The following is a 22,328-nucleotide window of genomic DNA, read 5'->3' on the forward strand; positions in this document are numbered from 1 at the left end:
AACTGGGGAAAATGCAGCTTAAATAAACTTATTAAATAAAGACATTTACCCACATAAACACAGTGATAAAAATGAATGTGTCAGTGCTGAATTGCATTAAAAATACAATGTACACCATCTTCAGGAGACGTTCACAGCAGCTGGACAGCTGCTAGGTTCTCCTTGATGATCTGATCTATGACCATGTGGAGGACATCCTGTATGTTAGCAGTGTCAGTGGCGGTGGTGAAGTGGTGGTACACTGGCTTGTCGGCACTGCTGTTACATGACGAGAACATTGCAGTAATGTGATGGGCTGCAGCATCCACGTCACCATCTGCTCCTGGATGGGAATGAAGAAATAAAAAAAAATAAAAAATGAATACAAATCTGGAGTCTAATTCATTAAATATTCATAAAACAAGACTGGTTTCTGGTGAGAATCTGGACACAAGTTTTCCATCTCAATACACAAAACATGAGGCAGTTTGCTTCTCAACGAGTCTGAAATATGTATGACCATGATCTGGCCAGAATCAATGATATTCACAAAAACAGAGGACTGGATGTCCATACTGTGACAATCTCTGGCCAGAAGGAATTCTGATTACCCAGCAGACAGGAAGGGGGTCGTGAACCATCCAGCAAAAAAGAGGGGAAGGGACACACATGCAAACAATTCCTTGAGGAATTTAAGATTTAAAACACACAATACCTCCCAAGTTCAGAACTGTCAACTCTTGAAGAGTTCAACAAGAACTGGAGTATCCAACTTCAGCAGATTCTCAAGTGTTCAAACATGAGGGCAGTTACAATGTAAATGTACATGGGCCAATAGATTGTTATTGTATTCGTTTCCATTAAAGCTCCATTGAAAATATGGAGCTCACAAATTAAATTAACAGTAATGTTACTTTATACTTTACTAAATTTAATATGTGAAATCCATTACTTCCCCTAAAATAGAACACAAAAGTATGCTATACTCAGATTCACACAGAAATTTGACACTTATACAAACATTTAGAAATAAAAAGCGGAGGGGGAACGCTCTCAATCTCTGCCAACATACCTTTATAACTAGAAAGGTAAAATCTCAAGTGTCTTCCAGAGTGTAGGATCTTCTCCTGGAAAAGGTCAGTTTTGTTCATCAGCAGAATCTGTGTAAAAGAGGATAAAATAAAAAAATAAAAATGACACTATTAAAAAACCTGCTTGTTGATGCCTAACACCGCAATATCTGAAACACAAAACTCTAAAGTGATAAGTCTACCTGAGGCACAATGTCATTTTAATATAATTGCGTCTTTAAAAAAAAAAAAAAAAAATCATTTGCCTTGTAACATTAGTATTGTGACGTCCTGTTTCAAACTTTATACACTTAAGTTCAAACGATGGCATCAGCATCATGACTGAAATCCCCATCCTGCTGATATAAATACAGAACATGAACATGGTTTTATTAGTCAATGAATGAATGAAATGAATCACAACCTTTAAAAATAAAAATACTACAGATATGTCTGTCAACCAGTGCTGCTTCAGGTAACAGAAAGCCTGTTGAACCATCCATTTTTGTCATTGATTGATTGATTATGGCTTCAATGCTCTTTGAGAGTGAATACTTTGCACTAACCTTGCAGCAATTATGACATCATGTCTGTTATGGAATTTTCTATCCTTCAGCTACACATGGTCACGTGTGGGCCTTGAGGTCCTCAGCAGTATTAATTGTTTGTCTTTGACTAGGTGCCACCATATCTCAACACTGTGGTGGCCGGGGTCGAAGAGACCTAATGCTGCCTTGTTAGTCATAATAGATAGCTTGTTGTTGACGTTCCAATCTGCGTAAACAGACATCTGTGTCTCCAGACTAGAATGTGTTGACAATAACACCTCCATGGGTAAAGACATTCTCTTTGACTAATTCTGGGGCATATAGTATTTGGGGTGTGATCTTAGGGTTTAAAGTTTATCCACCATCACGAGTTCATCAGGATGTGAGACCGACTCAGGGACTTCAGATGTACTTTGAGAGTGTCTCTAATTCTCCTTGGCCAAGCATCAATAAATAATACAGCATAAGACATCAGAGGCTCCTGAAAACTTTCTTTCCTCCTGACCTCACCATTGACCTTTGACTTCAGCAATTTCTCCACAACAATGTCCATTAAAGTTCAAAACTAGATTCATTCACATGGTATTTTAGGCATCTCTAGTCAATATGCATTTCTACCATTTAATACAATCTCTTCATACTGCCAACAGAAAAACAACTGCCCAGCATTTAAAAACACAAACAACGTTTTAAATATGATGCAAGATGAAGTGGCTCTAGGATAACCATCACCCATAAATGTCTCGAGATAAATCGAGTGCAGATGGAAATACTACTCTGCAACAAGTGAGTCATTCATGCTCATATAAATGTCCCCACAAACTCACAATATGAAAGAAATCAAGCAAACTAATTACAGTGTTGAATCACGCTCGCAGCCAACTTACTAAACAGAAACCACCTGCCCTACATCTCAATTAGACTTTGTATGCTAATTACGTACAGCAGACATAATCATAGCCAGTTTGTGTCCTCTCTGCTCGGCATGAATAATTATCAAAAAGTGCTTTAGTCACCTCCACACATTTAGATGAGATATGGCTGACAGTCTGTGCATAACACACAGCAGAGGTCTTAAAAACAAAACTGTGATGGTGCAAATGAACTTACCAGTGAGGTTCTTCTGAAGACAGAGTTGGTGCAGATAGAGGTAAAAAGCTCAAGACTTTCCTGCAGCCGATTCTAAAAAGTGTGTAAAGGAAAGCAGGACAAGGATGAAAAAAAAGATGTATATATATTTGATATAATTATGTCTTTTTCATAACATACCCCTGAATGATTCTCCATTAGTGTCATGTCATAGCTGCTGAGGGCCACAACAAACAACACTGCCTGGACGCAGTCGAAGCAGCGAAGCCACTTCCTCCTCTCACTACGCTGACTCCCGACATCATACAACCTGTCAACAAGCAAAAGAAAAAGACAGCTGATGCTTTCATTTACCCAATGAGCTGATTACAACTGATCACACGGAGAAAAGAAAAAGATTTTTCGTCTTATCAATCTATGTAGACATGATTCTTAGATTTGACAGCACTAGTTTCACTGCACTAGTTTCACTGCAACAGTTAAGGCCTTTTTGTTAGATACACCGTCTCATTAATAGGCAATGTGTCAGTATTAGGAAATAACATTGGACCGTTTAAACCCATTTCAAATATTTTATTTCAAATATAATCTGGCCCCAAGTGAAGCCGAAGGGTCTTGGTGACACAGGTAATGAGTTCCAATTTAGGCCAGACAGTCTCCAGGTGTATGATTGCGGTACTCATGTCAGAGGCAATGAAGCGTTTATCCCCTGGGTCAAGAGTCAGTTTTAACAAGCTGGGGGACAATAAGCATTAACTGTGGCATTTGACGGTGGCAGCTTGTGTGCTGCTGGAAAGAAAAATCGCTCACGACTGCAAGGAGGGTTTTACGTAGTTTCAGATTTTATGGAAGTGCAAACTCAGACCTGCAGGACATGAGGAAATAAGGTTTGAGTAGGTGACATTAGCCCAAGAGATATGAGACAGACTCACTCTGAGGATGTTATAGGGGCGCATATCAGAATTGTGCTTTGCAACCTTTCAAGAAAATATAAAAATTCAGCCTGTAATTTAATAATATGGAGAGAGGGAGCAACAAAAGCACAAAGTGAAAGATTATGGACTCTTACAGCAACCAAAGAGAGTTCATTTGTCCAATCTGGGGATTGTTAGTTTAGCAGTTTTATCCTGTGGCAGATTACAATTTCATGTTTAAAACATTTTATGAAAATTTGTTAAAAATCATACATTTCCTTTAATTTGACAAAATCTTAACGTCGCAAATGTTTTTGATTCTTTAATATTTTTGTGACACATGTTGATGCAATTCTGATCTCGAAGATGCTACAGTATATATGCAATATTTATGAAGTCCTGGGGTATGGATTGACCCACGCACTGAACAGCGTCATAGCAGGGAGGGAGGGATGAATGCTTGTTGACGGTGAAGTTCAAAGGGGAAAGGAAGGTTGGGTTTCAAAGTTTCATTGCTATGCTACCTCCAGATTTGTGTTATTATTCCTGGAATAACTAGGCGGAGTGAAGCTATCAATATTTCATGTCTGAGTCATGCCTGGGTAGCTGCCTCCCTCAGCTCAGTAGAGTTTGTTTTGTCAGGAACCCCTCAAGAGTTTGGGAGTCCCTAGAGGATCAACAAGCTGCTGCTTGATGCCCCTGCTCGATCTGGTTTCCTTGCTGTCTACATGCCATCAACTGTAAAAGAATAATAATTCATTACAATATTTTTTAAAAATCTGAGTAATGCAACATTTTACAATGCCAAATCATTCTATGTACACACTCTGCCTTGTTACCAGACAAGCTAAATCACCAAATGTCATCATCATGCTCATGACATGGATGAACATGGAACAGAAAAAAAAAAGAAAAACAGCAAACCCTCATCACAACATGGCTACAGCACAGGGGGTCAAAAACCTTTAGCAACAGCAGAAGTCTACAGAACAACCAAGAACTTTGTTTTGCATCTACACACTTCTCACGTACAGACAGACTAAAGGGAAAATATAGTGGAATAGGTGGTGGTGAAGAGCACATCACTCCAAAATCTCCCACAGGTGTTGTTGTGCAGTCATCCCAACACGTCGTTGTGTTGAAATGCCCGCGAAGGCCACAGCATATGATTCACATCATTTTCATATTCAAGCCGTCAGCGAGCCTCCCACTCCCCATCAGGATAGAAAGGTTTCATCACAGGATAAATATGATCGTGCAAAACAACTTTGTATTGATTTGCAGTGACACTTCCTGCAAAGACGACAAGTGGATCCAAACCATGACATCAAAATGCCCCCAGAGCGTAACAGAGCCACCGGATGTGCCGTTCTTATGGTGTACACCTCATGCAGTCGCCCACTTGTAGAGAATGATGAAGGATGACTCATCTGACCATATCACTTTTTGCCACATCTCTGAGGCTTAGTGTCTCAGATGTGTATTTGTCTTTGTATTGAGGGTTTCTGGACTGCAGCCCTACTATAACATCCCTCTGACAAAAATAGAAACAGCATTTTTGATGATTGGATGTTAATTGCCCCATATACTGCACCTGTGTGGACGCATCTGCATTCTCCTCCTTATTAAGGTTTATCCTTTAATTATTCATCCGTCTGTATCTGCACGTACGCAAGGTAATGCATTTATTATCTCTTGAGTGCTGAAACTCAATATTTCTTCATTGGTTCAAGGTAATATTAGTTTCGTGTGCAACAGTACATCAACAGCTTCACTGTTTCATGTAAAGGTAGAAGATGCAACCCGTTAAGTTGTCCCTTGAAAGTGAAGGAAGCTGAAATATTCTTTTAATATTAACTGTGCATATTCAGGAACTCAATTGTCCCCCTAACAATAAATGTATAATGTGACTTCAGGGAGCACTGAGTGACACACAGTGAATCATTAAAGCATATTTCATGAACTCAATATAGCGCATTATAGTGGCATATGTATATCACTATATCATGTTGCTGAATTTGACCTTCCAGTTTAATAAATCTTACCGAAAGATGATTTCATTGAGTTGAAACTGTGTCTCAACGATTCCACAGGTCCTCACTCGCACTCTCAGAACATCTGTCTCGGTGGGAACGTATTTGGGAGCGATGATTCGATTCATGTTCTCAAAGAAACTGGAGAGGGAATAGGGAGAGGAAACGTGAACATTTCAAAAAGTCAGTTGTGACCAGACACGCATTCAGTTCTTGCCAATATCGTTCGGGATTTTTAGAAGAACTCAGCTTCATCATCTACACCCAGATGCCGGTCTGAAGCGGCACTGCATCAAATCCTACCTGCATGAGCAGTATAATGTTCACTTTGTGCTGAAACTGATTTAGTGGGCTTAGTGTTTTAGGTGGAGTTGATTTAACTTTATGGTCATTTTGGAGGGTGTAAGCTCTGCTGGAGTTGAATTGTGTTACACTGGAGGTGTAATATTTAGTCTTAGCTGTTTGTATAAAACTTTTTGTGGCTCTAGAAGGAGCTGCTCAAAGTATGACAAATGTCACAGCATTACGGCTGAAAATGAAAAAATCTGAGGGTGTAGCATTTTCTTTTTTAGCAAAATTAGTTTGACTAGACCTCTCTTTAGCTCCGTGCTCAATATATGAGGCTACACTACCAGCATACACCTGAATCTGTAACGCTGATTGAATCAAGTCGAGCTGCACTGTGGGTAAATGTAGCTACCAGGTTTTGACAAGGAAGAAAAATGTGGCAAACAAAAAAAAGGCTCTAACAGTCTTATAGGTCTGCAATGCTACATTGGTGGAGGGCTAACCTTTAACTTACAGTCACATAAGCTGCAGTCAAAAGCACCAATATGTGCCGTTACCGGAGCTACTGCACGACAGCTGTGTAGCTCTAGCAGCAGGACAATAAAAAGCTCAATAAATATTTTTACTACACTTTTGGCTACAGGTCTGTTGTGTGTGACTCATGTTGCCATGTCCAGTTGTGAAATGTATGCATGTGTGAAACATTTTCAAACAATGGATTGATCACATGACAAAGTATTTCTATGTAACTGTACCTGCTACTTTTCTGAAACAAACCATTTACACCAATAATAAACTTCCCATAACTGCATTTTTTTCCCCCCTACATAAACCGTTCTGCTCATGCCAAAGCTAATGTCCGAGAAGTCATTTTACACGTTGAGGTGCCTTCAGGGGGGGGAGTCAAGTGTGTCACGACTCGAGTCTAATCCAATACTTCTGGAGGGGAAAATCAATGTCGGGTCCAGCAGAGTGAGAAGACTGAAAGACAGCAAGTTGAGTTTCATATCATCCTCCAGCTCCAAATCTTGTTGAGTTCCGATAATTAAGCTGTCACATCTTTCTCAGACTGGCCAGCTGGAGTGCGTTTTAACTTGGCAGACACCTTGTTGCGGAGAGAGATAAGGACTTCTACTCAGTCCAGTTATTAGTTTATTTAAAAAGATAAAAACTTAAAAAAAAACAAAAACCTCACTTTAAAAACTATACACAAATGGGCACAACTGTTTGCTCATATTAAGATGCATGTATAATTTGTGATTATAGCTTCAAAGAAGGCCAACCAAGGAATGATTCTCTGTTGGTGCCATGTCTTCACTGATGGATAGCAGTGTTATTCTGTGACCTTAAAAAAACGTCCAGGGTGTAAGATTTAGGGCGATCTCTTGACTGAAATGCCATGGTTATACAGTAGCCCAGAAGAGACAACTAAAAACTGACATTTTTCACAGCCACTATAAGTTCTTCTATACGCTTGGAGGGCGAGGCGAGGGGTGATTCAGTTGGCCGTCATCTGCACACTCACTGCTAGATGCCACTGAAACCTACACACTGAACCTTTAATGGACATTTCCCTAAATGCCAAAAAAGAAAAAAAAGTGCCCCTTGAGCTTTCCATTTGAGCAAACTGGGAGACAAACACTACTACATTCATATGTACAAAACAGTTTCAAATTGTAGTCATTTAAAAAAGGAGGCATGGCTTTAACATAAATTGTAACGTGTTGTGGGTGATTTAAAAAAAGAAAAGAAAAAAAGATCACATTTCACTTAGTTGACATGAAAAGCACAAAACAATAACACCATTGAGCAAAATGTATTCCACACTTCAGTTAATGATCTGCACTTTAGCTGATGATGCAACGCACACTCAACAAATGATCTATGCAGAGTACTGTTTTTTTTTTTTTTTTTGGACGAACAATTGAAAAGGGCACAATTGCTGAAGGACTGTGACTGGCAGTTCTACCCACATAAATATGAAATATCCCACAAAGATGTGGAGGAAAAACACACTGGCTGTACTGCTACAGCTTTTTACAGCTTCAAACATAGGCCGTTTGACTTATTACTCATTAAACAAGATTTAATCATGGCTGTTTTATCTGCTCCACCCTAATTCCCGCCTTCCTGTATATATGCAAACAGTGCTTTTTAATGTGGTCCCAATTAAGCCTCCTTTTTTACAAATGTCACAGGCATCATTTCCTGAAGATAAATTATTCTCAGCGCTTGCTTTACTGTATCGATAGGATGATGGTGACGACATGCGTCTTACTGGGTAATTTCCCCTGACATTTCCACTGTCAGTCATAATTGGGCGGCGTTGTGCAGCATACAAACACTTAAGGTCATTCTACTCACTAGAGTGCCGAGTCATTCAGCTCAAACTCGTATCCTCTGGCTGCAGCTGCCCGCACGCCTAGGTCGGACCAGAGTGCGCAGAAAGCGTGAGCCACGAAAGGAAGCAGCTCCTGGTCGTCCCCCAAACACTGACTGCAGGACAGGATGGAGCGGGCGTGCATCTACAATAAATAGAACAAAATATCATCAGAACAGGACTCTATACACACACTTCTATTTTAAGTACATGAGAGTAAATGTGAGGAGTGATGGTGCTGCCTGAAGGGACAAATAGATGTCGCCTTGCAACATCAGAAACACAAATCAAGTGGTGGAAGTATTCAGATCCTTTACTCAAGCATAAGTACTAATACTACTGTAAGAGCCCTGCACTGAAACGTTTCAACTGCAACTAATGATAATTTGCTTTATGGATTTTCCTTCATTAATCGAGTGATTGTTCTGGTTTCTTGAAAAGCAATTATTCAGTTGACCAACCAGTAGTCTAAACCTTAAAATTATACTTATTTAAATAATTAAAAAGGGAAAGTAGCACATCTTCGCAATTTTGCAGATGGAACTGATGGAAACGTTTATCAAAATAGTTGCCAATTAATTTCCTATTAATGGCCTAATCATGACAGCTGCTAGTTTAACAAACATTTTAGAATAGTGTATGTTTTCTATTTTAAAATTGCATTTTGTAAAGTAACTAAAGGTGTCAAATAATTGTAGTTAATTAAAAATACACCCTGAGATGTGATGAAGTAGGTGGCATAAGAAAGAAAGACTCAAGCACAGTACACGTACCTCAAATCTTGCACTCAATTACAGTGCTTCTACTGTACAGTAAATGTACTTACATTCCACCACCGCGTCAGTCTATGAATCAGACCTACTACAGATGAAGTGTGACATCTAGTGTGATAAAAAGGGGCTGCAATGGAAAGTGGGCTACCAAGACTACAAAGCAGGTTTGGTGAAACCTTTTCTCTCTCCAGAGGAACCTGAATCGTCTCCATCACCTTGTTCTTTTTGTTAGCGAGGTTAATCCTCAGCATCCCCATTCCTCGAAGAACAAACTTCATAGAGGTCAGCAGGTTGTCGAGTACAGCAGGCTACGGAGGGAAGAACAGTTTATTTAGTTAATGTGTTGATCCACTTTGCTTAGACAGATTAAATATCCGAGGGGAGAAGACAAAACGCTCCGTTTGCTTTACAGCTGCCCAATACCTTAAAACTGATGAGCTCCTGTTTGGAGAAGCCGTGACTGTGGATTATCTTAATCTGTTTGATCAGGGTGCTCTTTCCGCTCTCTGCGGCTCCTGACACATAAACCAGAGAACATCACTTCAATAATGTGCCGCCTCCAGTGACAGCTGGTTTAAAAAAAAGGCATTACTTTAGTCTAATTTACCAAGCATGAGGATCTTCACCACATTCATCTCAGTCCTGGCATGTTCACACAGGTCTTGCTCTATTTTAGAGCTCTGGAGTTTAGCCTTTTTACCCTCTTCTGTGATATCCTGATGAAGGCACATTCCCATGCAGATCTGAGGAGGAATGCACAGTTTACACTCTGGGATGACAGAAAAGCACCGACTGCAAAAACTATGGCTAATTATTCCTACATGGAGAATAACGACATTTTATCAAAACACAGATTTGGATCTATTTAACAGATCCCGTTTCTATCAGTGAGTAAACTGACAACCCCTGACTAAGCAACATATTTGATGCATGTTTCATATTATATTCAATGCATAACAATCACAGTACAGAACAATGGATAAAGTTTTATTTTTGTAACAATCAAACATACCTAATAGGTTTATTTTGTGTGTGGCTCTGTGAATAAAGCTTGTGTTCAGGTCTTTACCGTGCCTTTATCCTGTTTTCTTGTTGTTTTTTATCTTAAATAATCTCAACTTTAAAATAACAATTTCATTTTTCTTTTCTCGACAGAAATGGATGAAATGCTGAGATACAGGCAAACTGTAAAATTTTTTTTAAGTTTTCTTAGAACCTTTAAAATCAAGAAGGCCTTGCCACCACTCATGAAGCTTTGGTGATCCTAGTGGCCGTCAGGACCCTCAGGCTGGGAACCAATGATTTAAAATACAAAACTGACTAGAATTACACTTGCAGATGCACATTTTTATTTCGTAGAAGTGTAATTTAGCATTTATTCTATGAGAAAAAAAGGAATTGTAATGTAGGTTTGTCATATTCTGACTACCTGAAGCAGATTAAACAAAGCCAGTGATGCATGTTTCCCTTTCTTCCATAAATAACATTTAAGCTGAACGTCCAAATGTTGCATGTTTACAGCCTTGCATGTTGTTTGAAGGAGCTTAAATTGTTCATGTAGTGAATGTACTACCTGCAGTGGGACTGGCAGTATGTTAAGACAGCAAAACATCTCTCTGCTTTTGCTCTGCACGCCGGCGTCCTTCGACTCACAGCCTGAACACGTGACAAACTGTTTGCAACAAACGGAACAGCTCGTTTTCTTAATTGGGGGGCACGTGCGCTGCTTCCAAACCGGTTTAATGAACGATGCGTGCGTGCGTGCGTGGTGACGTCTATCAGAAAACGTACTAAGCACCATTGCTCAGAACTTTATGTGTGTATTTCTATTTTATGCTACTTAATATTCCAGGACATTTATTTGTTATAGTTACTGGTTACTTTACAAATTTGAATTAGACCATTAATACAAAATATTGTAAGTTTTACTGATATTAAAGTACCCAAGCATATAAAGTAGCTGAACACTGAAGTGATGTACATATTAATGCATCATTCAGTAATACACATTTATCTAAAAATACTCAGTTTGCCTCATAAATACTTTTGGTACTTTAAGCATATTTTGACAATAATACTTTGTGTGGAACAGTATTTTCTAAGTGTTCTACTTTTGCCACCACTGTGACATTACATTATATACCCCTTTATACTCTACTCTACTCTACTACATATATCTAACAGCTATAGTTACTTTACAAATCATACAAGTATCTGTTTATATACATTGTTACAGAACTATAACAATGCACATTATTGAACTATCCAATCAGCGCCGGTCCTGGCCACATTTGCGCCCTGGGCAAGACCGGCCCTGTATCCAATAGTATACAATGTTTATAATTAGCTCTACTATGACAGCATTAAAATGCTACCCAAATGTACATCTACATGAATCAATAATAATATTTAAGTGATAAATGTGACAGTGATTAGGGCCATGTTGTATATTTAATACATACAACATTTAATAATTACTTTTAATGAAGTACTGTTTTATTATGATATTGCTGCTTTTACTTTGAGTAAAACGATCTCAGTGCTTTTTAAACCACTGCCTGTTAGATCCAGTGCATGGTTTGCCATAAACTCATAATGACTGGATGACTTGTCCAAATGTCCAATAAAGCACAGCATGCAACCTTAAATTGTGAAATGAATGACTCATGATTTGTTTAATCGACTGCACTGGCCAGCATGAGCTGAAGGTTCGGGGTTACTTTTACTCTAAGAGTCACATAACTTGCTTCCAATTTAGGGTAGGTACCAATCTGCTGCTGAAATGATCGACTCTTAATGGGCTGACATTCAACGAACTCTGTGTGACTCATTCATGTGTTGCGAAATTCAGATCATTTTTCTCTGATCAAAGATAATTTCTGAGTCCAAAACAAACAGAACCTTAACTTTCATGATGTGACTCATGGCCTGCTCATTTATCTCAATTACTGAAGAAATAAATTAGACATTACCATCCTTCAACACCCAGACCTTTTCTGTTTAAGGGCAAAGAAAATGACAAATAGCCTTTCAGATTAAAATGTTATTATTGTCAGCAATAGTATACTGTAGTCCAATCAGTTTCTACAGTATTTGTCAACTGGGAGTTGTCAATAACATACAGGTTATAGCCTACACTGAATACATTCCAACTTGACATACAGACATATCATTATGCTTTTTAAACAATATGAAACCAGCTATACAGTAGAGTAGTTAATGGAGAGGAATTGAGTAAAATATACATCTACAAAAAATATATCATTTAATCCCATTTGATATCGAGACAGAGGTTAAATTGTTCCAGGCTCAATGACAGTACGAGGTCTATTTCATGAGTAAGAGGTCTATTTCATGATCCAGTCAACAACACTGAGCATCTGTCATAGTTCTCTAACTATACTAAGAAAACTAAAGGTTAAAATCAGTCTGTTAAAACTCTGTAGTGTTCTCTATGTTAGGATAAATCTAAGGAGAGATGGTTTAAAAAAAATTGCACTCAGAAAGCCAGGCGTGCAGGTCTCAACAGTGTGCATTTTAAAGTTAAAAACCTGCTCTAAAAATCAAACCGAACAGTTCTGAGCAGTCAGTGCAGTCTGATAGGAGAAAGGTCTGATATGTACATGAGGTCCCGAAAGAGTCTATCAACACCTTTTCCACCTCCAAACAACCCAAGACAGATGCAGAGAAGCAGGGGGGGTTTTCTTCCCTAATTCTCTAGTGGTTTTAGCATCCTCCAGGGAGACTGTAATCACTTTATAATATATACATACATACAGTATATACAAACATAGATTAGTTCTGGGGTTATGCCTGTTCCTGGGCAGAAAGCTGCAACAACCCCACAGAAATGACAAATCAAATCATTCCCTTGATACAGTTCAGTGTCTGATCCCCACACTTGCCCTTCATATGTCCAAATCCCATTATATAACACTTAAAAATGTATTTATTTTTTGTTTTTGAAGGCAAAAAAAAAAAAAAGCACTTGAGAAATTCAAAATCTCTGAAGACATGAAATAGACATTTGAAGATTTAGTGATAGCTCCAACTTTCTTCTATTGTTCTGTTCACAATATTCAATAGTTAAGACTTCTGTTTGGGTGCTTGTTGATTGAAATGTAGTTGCATATGCAGAATATATTAGTACACAGAGGACACACACACACACACACACACACACACACACACACACACACACACACACACACACACATACATACATACACACACACTGTATGCCTGATGATCCCACAACAGGACTAAGCTTCCCTGGTATAAACGGGCTGCTGTAATTATCCAGGATCGTGTGTCGAGGCTGTCATCACACATATAAAAGGGTTGATTTTTTTTTTTTTTTACTGTACATGAGGGTTTAGATTAATTGAGCTCATCAGTGTTATGTTGACTTGACTGATGATGCTCATTTGGATGCTCATTTCTCCTTTCTACAGCACAGCCTGGGGTCTTTCTTTAGTCTTTTCTTTAGTCTTTTCCTCCTCTCGTCGTTTCATGGCCTGGATCACAGCAATCTCTTTGGCCTCTTTCTTCTGGTTCCTTGCTTCAAATAGCAACCTGAATCAAACAAAGTAAAATATATCTGATACAGTACTTATTGAAGCAGTAAGAAAACTATGTCCAATTTTTTTAACCTAGAAAAATACTGGTTTGGATATAATCTAGACTTGGCTACATCTACCCGCAACCCTTTGTGGATTTTTCTCTGCGTTGACAGGAACTTTGCCCCCTTTTTTTTTTTACCTGTTTTTGATTATCCTCTGCACAATGGCATCCGTAGTGAGGCTGTTCCCGCTGTCAACAGTACGCAGGATTCCTTTCCTCCTGGGCTCCTGGATATGAATAAAACATTGCCAAATGAAAGTGATTTATCATCTCTGTGGATTACAGTATTTCACAGAGGTGGAGAGTGTTTAGACTCTTACAGCATAAGGGTCTGATCCATCCTTGTCAGGATATATTTCTGTCTTTCCATGGCATACAAGATCAACCTGGGGATGAAAAGATGTCCTATTTTATTCATTTTTTTTAATTGCAGGGAACATTATTATGTAGTGGTGAAAGATAACTGTGCTACCTGTACTTACCTTGAAATGGTCCAGCAAATCTTTTGTGACTGCAAAGGGTGCACCAATCACCACTTCTGACACGTACTGTAAAAAAAAAAAAGCATGCAACAAAATCAGGAAACAATGACAGAAATGCACTGTAGATACATGAGATGTACATGCATTGCAAAAGATGAAGAAGAGCCTACTCGACAAGCCAGGACGCTGAGTGTTCTTTCATGGACATTCATGATGGGGTAGTTTTTCCCTTTGTAACGATTCACCTCCTGGAAAGAAGAGGAAATGCATAGTAAGGTGCCAACGCTTGACTTAAGAAGGCAGTGAACGTCTCACAAGAACGCAAAGGAGACTCACCTGATCAAAGTGCAACCCCACTATAATGTATGGCTTTTCTGCGAGCTTATGCACTGCTTCCAGGAAGTCCACATGGCCAATGTCTGACAGGTGACTAGTCAAGAAAAGCTGACCATGGCATTAACGGCAGTTTATGAAAATGTACAAGCTTTTTTATGTAACAGTTGCTGGTTTTTTTTGGTGAGGTTATAAAAGGATACGGAAGAGGTCAAAGGCTCCTGCCACATAGATGATAGTGTCTCCGGGTTGAGGCTCCTGGCCTGAAGCAAACTGGATGATCTTCTGTGAAGTCTGCAGGAACTGAGACACCCCCGTCCAGGGACTGTGGCCCTTCTGACCATGTGACCCCCGTAATGCAGAAAAAGGCACAATAAGTACAAAGTGACAGTGTAGCAATAATATGCACGACAGTGTCAGAGACACTGGAGTATAAAACCAGAGCGTGGCATCATCGCCACCTAGTGGTGAGAGTAGTGATGTCACATTTGAGCAATAGTTAACTCAAAGCTGTCCCACAAAGCCCCAGCACATGTATTCAGCCCTCGCCAAATTCACAGCATTACTCTTCCAGTCTTAAATGAATCCCTCCACTGCTTTCACACTATTTAAAACCCCAGCATGTTAACTCTGAGTTACTTTCTCCATTCAGGAACAAGAAGTAGCATTCACTGTTTACTGGCAGAGCCTGCATCTTGATTATAAAGTGGGTCCACAGGAAAGGCTTTTGCTTAATAATGGTTGACATCTGGCCTGCATTGCAAGCTTGACTACTTGAATGACAAAACAGTCGAGGAAGAGGAAGCTAAATTTGGTTTTAATAATGCGCTTCTTAAGTGTCTGGCAGTAATCTGAGGATTTGATACTGACAAAGAGGATTAAAATAAGATGTAAATATGTTTGGTACCTACCTTTCCAAAGTTATCTGTGTGCTGCTGATAGTCTGAGCTATCCTAAAGAGAGAAAGGAGAGGGCTGAATTAGGGCTTGTACTGTGTACTGAGGGCATATAGAGAGTATACGGCTGTACTCACAATGTTGCTGTGGTGTGCTTTGGTCATCAGTAGCATCCTGCCAACCAGATCTGTGGTTGAAACTCCCTGGGTTCTCTTGCACTCCCTGTAATAACAAAACACAATGTACTAGCTTGAGAAACACACACACAACAACATAAAATACTCTTATTATCCTCTGCATATTTCAACAGAAGTCTCACCTGTACCGCCCTGACTTCTTCACCTCTTCATACGTGTCTTTCCCATCCACTGTTAGTGTTATATCATCTGGAACAACAACACACATAACATGCTGCTTATATCAGCTAATAACAGATCCAGAATCAGTGATCTAACATAATACTTGGACACTAATCAGCATTGTTTTGGACTATTAATCTATCAGCATATCTAAATAAGGACATCAGTGATGAACTGGTACCTCCATGCACGCAGAAGTCACAGTTGTACTTATCGAGGGTCCCGAGGGTGGTGACGTAAGGTGCTCCTTCCACGACCTCATCAACCCATTTTATGGCCCGCACCATCTTGTATCTTTCCTCCTGAGTGAAGACTGGCGGTCCTTTGTGCTTCGCAATCTCACCTTGAAAACAAAACATCAAGTGATACTGTTTTAGAGAGAGATTAAAGGAACGGAGAGACGGAAGTCTCCATTTGCGAGACACTCTAATAAGAAGCTTTACAGTGACTAAATGCAACAACGCCTTTGTTTATGGAGATATTTTATTATCACAGCAGAGGGATAGATTGCTGCTATCTGTACTGTCCCTGACGATGAAGTCATTGTGGCTTATCTAAAGTCAGAATGCCCCAGTGTGCCATAGGAGGGCAAGTCGCCGCACTAGTGTCACAACAATTCCTCCAAAGTGAATAAGGCACAGCTGATGGGACTGAGTAAATAAACAGAAGCTGCAGGTGACATTGCTTCCCAGGCCCAGCAGGTCCAGGCTGAATCGTGCATGGTAAAGGAAGGAGGGGTGAAGAAAATCATGTTAAGACAAGCTTAACCTTAAATATGTATCAATATGTGTGTATGTGGATTTAAGATATGGCCAGGGTTTCAAAATAACTGATGTTGATGTAGACATATCATTAGCATGATGGTTACAGAGTTTATTGTACATAATTGTTATGGTTTTTTTTTCTCACTTTTTTGCTTAACCACATGTCGATGTTTAAGTAGATGACCTCTCTGGCTATGTATCCGTAAGGTGTCTGTCTATATCTGTTTCATGTCTGAAGAAGTCCTTGGACTCGAAACGTCACTTGGTGGTATACCAATAAATGTTCATGGGAGCATTATCTAGAGTGCAGACTCTATCTTTATGTCGTCAGTGACAGTCATTTGTTCTTACTGTCTGTGTGTACTCCAACGATGAGATAATCTCCCATGGCCTTGGCTTGTCGCAGCTGGTTGGAGTGCCCGTAATGGACCATGTCATAGCTGGAAGGGGGAGAAAAAAGATAAGAAGAGCGAATATGAGATTTCACAAAAGTTATTGTATCATCATGTGAAGTTGGTCTTTTCTTGAATTATATTAATGAGGTTTGGTAGAAATGAAAACACTTTGCACAACTTTACTCCAGTACACCACGTTGGTGACTAAAGCATTGTGTACTGGATTAGAGTTGTGCAACAGGCTTTCCTTTCCAAGCTTGGACTGTTCTCAAACTTCCTGAAATACAAGAAATGAACAGATGTCTTAGTCGATGGACCCAAAACTACCAGCACGATCCTTTAAGATATAGGATTTCTGATATGATCAACCCACTGACGTCATCCACACAGTTCATGTGATCTGCTAGATATCTGATCAAAGTCTCAACACAGAAAAGTCAACAGCGCATGTGTTTAACCCTCCCTCTTCACATCACCTCAGCTATCATACCATCTGTAGATAATTAGATTAGCACAGATTGAAGACTGAGATTGTAACAGGGTAATCTAGCATAGTAATAGAGAACAGATGGGCATTAGCCTTCAGTCACTATTACCACTTCCAGCAGCCGACATCAGTCGGATGATTTGTCTTTCTGCTCTACTTTGAACATGATATTTATGTGTAATATCCACAAAAAAAGAAGACAAATGTGCTTTGACTGCAGGCATCACTGATGTTGAGTATACAGCTCATTCATTTAGTGACAATGTCTACTAAAGCCATCAGTAATTCTGTATCTACAATTAACTCAGAGAATCACAATAATGGCATCATAAATAAATACATTTAAATATTAAATAAAGTGAAAAAATGCATTAAAATTGGCAAAACTGTGTCCTGTTTCATACACTGTATTACACATCAGTACTCTTGGGAGTCAGATGTAAAACAGAGCTATGAATAGCATCCTCAAAAATCAATAAGGAAACAGATGAGTACTGCCAGAAGCTCAGTATGTTCACAGCCACTACAGTAACAGAATCCCATGTTGTTTTCAGCCCTCAGGCTATGCTAATGAAAGACAGCATCTGTGTCTTGCAGCAGCGGTGTCACTAAACACAACATGGACTAAATAACGGGCTGGACTGCACTTAAAACAAAACTATTACTAGACTGTAGAGCTCATCTATGTGATTCAGGTAGATCTCGTACAAGGGGGAACCCACAAAAAGAGGCCTGATGTCAAGGAAGCTCATCAGGAACCAAAAGATTTCCTGCAAGTGTGTAAATCTGTTGAAATGGGATCCACATGTGCAGGCTCTGAAGCGACAGTACAAGCCCAAAAGAATTTTAGTTTGGAGTAAATGGACAGAAAAGAAAACTAGACCCAGACAGAGTTACATAAGACCAGGAGGCTGCCTTCAGGAGTGTTATATTAGCTAGACGCCCATAGATGTGTTACCGTATTCCTGTTGTATTTTTTAGCAGGGATGGATCGAGACAGTATCACCATGTGTTGTTGAAATATTAATTAGTGTAGCCTGTTAACGGACACCCAAACAGCACCTAAGCGTCTCAAGAGCAAAACCAGACAGACATCTGTGTGGACAGTGATACAATACGATGGGACACATGTAGGAAATAGAAGTTAAGATAAACACTGATGGTAACAGTGATGAGATTTCAAGTGAATTTATTGCCATATTGTTGGATTGGATTTGTCCAAATAAAGATGTAGTGTTGATGATATTGAATATTTCATGGTTTATTCTCAGGACACCAATAATCTCAGGTAATGAATGAGAGCACACTGTTGCATCACTGAGGTTTTAAATAGCCTGTTTACAAGCTGTTATGGATACACAACCTCAGCAGATCCACAGTGGAGATGGACTTTACACTCCTGATGATGCTTCTCTGACAACTGATCTTTAACCTCTGTTGTCTCTTTACAGGAAAAGAATGTAGTGTTTGTGCAGAGAAGAAGGGGCCGAATCAGAGACGCCTCAACAGATGAAGTGACTGTGCTCTTTCCTTGGAATTTTCCTCTCACGCTGCTGACTCCGCTGGATGTCAGTAAGGCCGTGGCGGTGTCCAGTAGGGCTTCAAGGGGGAACAATGTGCTCAGTGATGGGACAAGGCCGCACAAACTACAGTGGCCGTAGCAGGTGTGGGCTGGAGGGGTTAGAGGGGTTAATGACATGAGCTGTGTTGACATTGGTTCTTTTTGCATGCTCACCCCACCGGTTAATATTCTGGCATCCCAAATATTCTGAAACATTCCACCAAACCACAGATAGGCAGCCACACCTAAATGGCATGAATTCTACTAGAGAAAGCCACCATAATCCTGGCCTTCAAACACAGAAATTCAAAACATTTATGTTGCCGCTGCACCATGGAGCCACACTTCAGTCCACTGAGGCTTGGTGTTTCTCCCAGAGGAGGCATCTTAAAGGTTCAGGTGCTGGGCCACAACTAATGATTACTTTCTTGATTAAAAACTGTTTCTATACAAAGCAAGATATATACGAATTTCAAACAGCTAACAGTGACATATTTAAATTTTGTTTCATTCAACCAAAAACTCAAAGCTTGTTTGGTCAGTTTGCTGTAACATCAAATTGTCACATTTAAGAAGCAGTGAATATTTGGCATTTCTGATTGAAAAATGTGTCAAACGATTCGTCGATAATTACTTTTTCTTTAGATCTACTGCGGAAAATTCTGCTGCCAACTCAAAACAAAAGACTTTTTGTTTTCAGCAATGTCCCGTTTACTTTTGAAAAGCCAAAGACCTGAAAACAGTTCCTAAAGAAAAACTTCATACGCTGAGGTCTGTGTTGCTGCAAATATGGGTTGTTGTTGACTTTTTCAAATGCAGTGTATCAACCACCAATGCATTTTTACATAACATTTTTAAACTGGGATTTTCACATTGGCCACTTTGTTGGTCTTCCGTGTTTTGTTAAGCAGGCAGTGGCAAAGAAGTAATCTATCTGATCCTCTAGAGCCAAGCCCAGCTTTACTATGGACTCTCTTCGAAGTGTCAAGGTGAGGCGAATGAAATATTAGTGCACTGATCACTATATGTGTATCTGAGGTGACACAGTAGAACATCTTCATACTTCAAATTGAATTTGAACTCCACTTAGGCCAGTCCATGAAACCTGTTCAGTGAGTTCAGCATCATCAGGCTGGCCTGTCACACAAACAGTGGACAAGAATTAAGTTTGGCTGACATGGCTCATAGTATAAACAAGGAGACATGCTTTGACAACTGACGTGAACATAATTGTTGATTTTCCATGGTTAGCCTTGCCCTTCCCACAGCAGTGTGCTCACATTAATCCATCACCTGTCCGCCATTAAAGACCGCGCCTGGAACTATGCGAGCACCTTGCCCAACTCTTATATAATTGTTCTGTATTCTATTACATCCCGCTGAAAGAAGACACGTTGTTTGTAGAGGTGTTATTATGGCATTATGAACGTAAACCCAAGAATAGTCAGACTGAGCATGTTCAGAAGAGCCTGGAAGTGGTCTGAAGTGCATTATGTGTATAATGTTTAAAATATGAACGGTGATCTTTGCCCTTTTTCTCCCTACTACTGAACATGTTAGTGGTGGCTGGATTTCCTGGTATGGTTTGTAGCGTAGTTAAAGTTTTTCTTATTGTCATTACTGCAAGAAAAAACACAATGGAGATGGATGGATTTAACATATTTTGACAGAAAAAACACAATGGAGATGGATGGATTTAACATATTTTGACAGAAAAAGAGACTGGGACAGTGATTATTTTAAAGGAAGCTCTTATATTTCTTTATAGAAATGTAATAAAAATACACATTTTAGCTCTTATATTTCTTTATAGAAATGTAATAAAAATACACATTTTTTCAGTGATTACAGCGTGGAATTATTTAATACTGATTAAAAGTGTATGACCGCATTAATAATGTGTAGATCAGAATACATTTCAACATTTTTCTTTTTGGATTGTGTCTCAAGGTGCAGTTTTATGGATTATAAAATGATTTTTGCCTTTGGATTAATGCATATGAGCATATTAGTTGAGGTGAGGAATGGTTTAGTTACAATAAATGAGAACAGAGGATGAAATATGGCAACATTTAGTGGCCACATCCAATGTTTTTTGGTAGAATCTGTTAACATTTAGCCCAAGCTTGCTTGGTAATGATATCTAATAGGGTTGTTGACTGTGTTAAGTTTGTAAAAAAGAATCATAAAACACAGGTAAAGGGACTGAATACACAAAAGCATCACTGCCAATACATTTATTTGGTCCAAATCACTTTCAGTATGTGTATTGCCAGGATAATCCTTACTACTTAATACTGGTCAAAGTTAGTAGACATCCTCTACATAAGTAAAGTGAGTCAGGATGAACTGCAGCAGCAAAGATCAATGCACATCTGTCCTGATGTTATTATGTAACAGTGTCTCTACTGGGATGGACAACTGGAGAACAGCATGCCTCAGCACTAATGTCAAGTTAAAAAAAATGATTATAGTTTTTATGTGTCTGGTCATTTAAAACTCAACAACAGACTATTCAATTAAAAGTTTTGTGTGCATCTCTGGAGAATTAAAGCAGGAGTGTGTGAGAGACCTCTGCAACCTGCAGCAGGCCTGTCCCGGTGCTTTCAGTATAGGTGACAGGCTGACACATTCATTCAAACGTGCTCCACGAGAAGCGAGAAGCAGTAACATTATAGCATCTTCATCCTACGATCAAATCATCCGGGACTTACTCACCAGCCATCGCACCACACCCGGATCCTCCGCCTCCTCTTCTCGGGACTGCAGGCTGCAGCGCTGGGGGTCGTCCCTGCGTCTTTCCCGGCTGTTGTGTTCACTTGGTGGTGGTGATGTCCGTTCTTGATCATATTCTAAAAGCTGGTGAGTTAATTTCTAAAATAAAATAAAACACACACACACACACACACATACATACGCACACACAGCACAACTATAGCTACAGAGGGGACTCCCTTTAAGAATGAGATGGTGAACGGACCGTGTCGGTTAATTGTGTGCCCGCTTACAGTGCAGGACAAGCCGGTTTCTGTTTCTGTGTCAGCAGCAGCAGCAGCAGCAGCAGCGGCGGCAGTAGTGTGATGCGCCAACGCCTCCTCAGCCGGCGACGCAGCGACGCACGACGGCCCTCTACGTCAAGTCTGCCAAAGTCAACAGATCCAGCACGAAGGAAAGGCGCGCCGTGCGTAAAACTCCGCGCAGCGCATCTTTACAGGGGCTGGTTTTATTTTGAAAAGCTCTAACGTGAAGATGTGAGTTAAGGTAGGCGGAACGTCTCCGACTTGACACAGGTTGAATCGTACGATGCAGTGCCGGTGCACGCAGCCGACACGTTGTTACATAATAGCGTCGTTT

General features: G+C 39.8%; 2 protein-coding genes across 4 annotated transcripts; both read right to left on the reverse strand.

Moving 5' to 3' along the window:
• Positions 1 to 101: 101 nt before the first annotated feature.
• Positions 102 to 10,805, reverse strand: LOC104918332 (guanine nucleotide-binding protein G(o) subunit alpha). Its single transcript, XM_010730052.3, has 10 exons — positions 10,648 to 10,805; positions 9,682 to 9,817; positions 9,498 to 9,589; positions 9,290 to 9,382; positions 8,286 to 8,446; positions 5,646 to 5,774; positions 2,867 to 2,996; positions 2,708 to 2,779; positions 1,052 to 1,139; positions 102 to 322 (listed from the first exon to the last, which is right to left on the reverse strand). Exons 1-10 carry the CDS (start codon positions 10,684 to 10,686, stop codon positions 132 to 134), a joined length of 1,131 nt encoding a protein of 376 aa, XP_010728354.2. The 5' UTR covers positions 10,687 to 10,805; the 3' UTR covers positions 102 to 131.
• Positions 10,806 to 12,102: 1,297 nt separating this feature from the next.
• Positions 12,103 to 22,193, reverse strand: LOC104918331 (ethanolamine-phosphate cytidylyltransferase). 3 transcript variants are annotated; one of them, XM_027284774.1, is made up of 14 exons: positions 21,983 to 22,193; positions 21,693 to 21,848; positions 16,883 to 16,971; positions 15,949 to 16,110; positions 15,728 to 15,794; positions 15,546 to 15,630; positions 15,424 to 15,465; positions 14,716 to 14,863; positions 14,516 to 14,598; positions 14,350 to 14,427; positions 14,180 to 14,245; positions 14,018 to 14,083; positions 13,836 to 13,924; positions 12,103 to 13,649 (listed from the first exon to the last, which is right to left on the reverse strand). In XM_027284774.1, exons 2-14 carry the CDS (start codon positions 21,821 to 21,823, stop codon positions 13,523 to 13,525), a joined length of 1,233 nt encoding a protein of 410 aa, XP_027140575.1. In that variant the 5' UTR covers positions 21,824 to 21,848; positions 21,983 to 22,193; the 3' UTR covers positions 12,103 to 13,522. The 3 variants fall into 3 exon arrangements, with proteins under 3 accessions (XP_027140575.1, XP_019116606.1, XP_010728353.1); XM_019261061.2 differs by having other exon boundaries at positions 21,693 to 22,193; XM_010730051.3 differs by having other exon boundaries at positions 14,716 to 14,848; positions 21,693 to 22,192.
• Between the last annotated feature and the right edge of the window lie 135 nt (positions 22,194 to 22,328).

The sequence above is a fragment of the Larimichthys crocea genome, chromosome XII (genome assembly GCF_000972845.2).
Source record: "Larimichthys crocea isolate SSNF chromosome XII, L_crocea_2.0, whole genome shotgun sequence".
Taxonomy (NCBI): domain Eukaryota; kingdom Metazoa; phylum Chordata; class Actinopteri; family Sciaenidae; genus Larimichthys; species Larimichthys crocea.

What these genes read in the sequence shown, in the direction of transcription:
- LOC104918332 (XM_010730052.3), bottom strand. Translation starts at nt 10,686, where the DNA reads ATGTTTTGCTGTCTTAACATACTGCCAGTCCCACTGCAG. An exon ending in AGGAGCTCATCAGTTTTAAG is followed by an intron (nt 9,383 to 9,497) that starts GTATTGGGCAGC and finishes TTCCCTCCGTAG; the next exon opens with CCTGCTGTACTCGACAACCT. An exon ending in TAATGGAGAATCATTCAGGG is followed by an intron (nt 2,780 to 2,866) that starts GTATGTTATGAA and finishes CACACTTTTTAG; the next exon opens with AATCGGCTGCAGGAAAGTCT.
- LOC104918331 (XM_027284774.1), bottom strand. Translation starts at nt 21,823, where the DNA reads ATGATCAAGAACGGACATCACCACCACCAAGTGAACACAACAGCCGGG. An exon ending in CGGGTGTGGTGCGATGGCTG is followed by an intron (nt 16,972 to 21,692) that starts GTGAGTAAGTCC and finishes TCCCCCTTCCAG; the next exon opens with CTATGACATGGTCCATTACG. An exon ending in TCAGCGTCCTGGCTTGTCGA is followed by an intron (nt 14,246 to 14,349) that starts GTAGGCTCTTCT and finishes TTTTTTTTACAG; the next exon opens with TACGTGTCAGAAGTGGTGAT.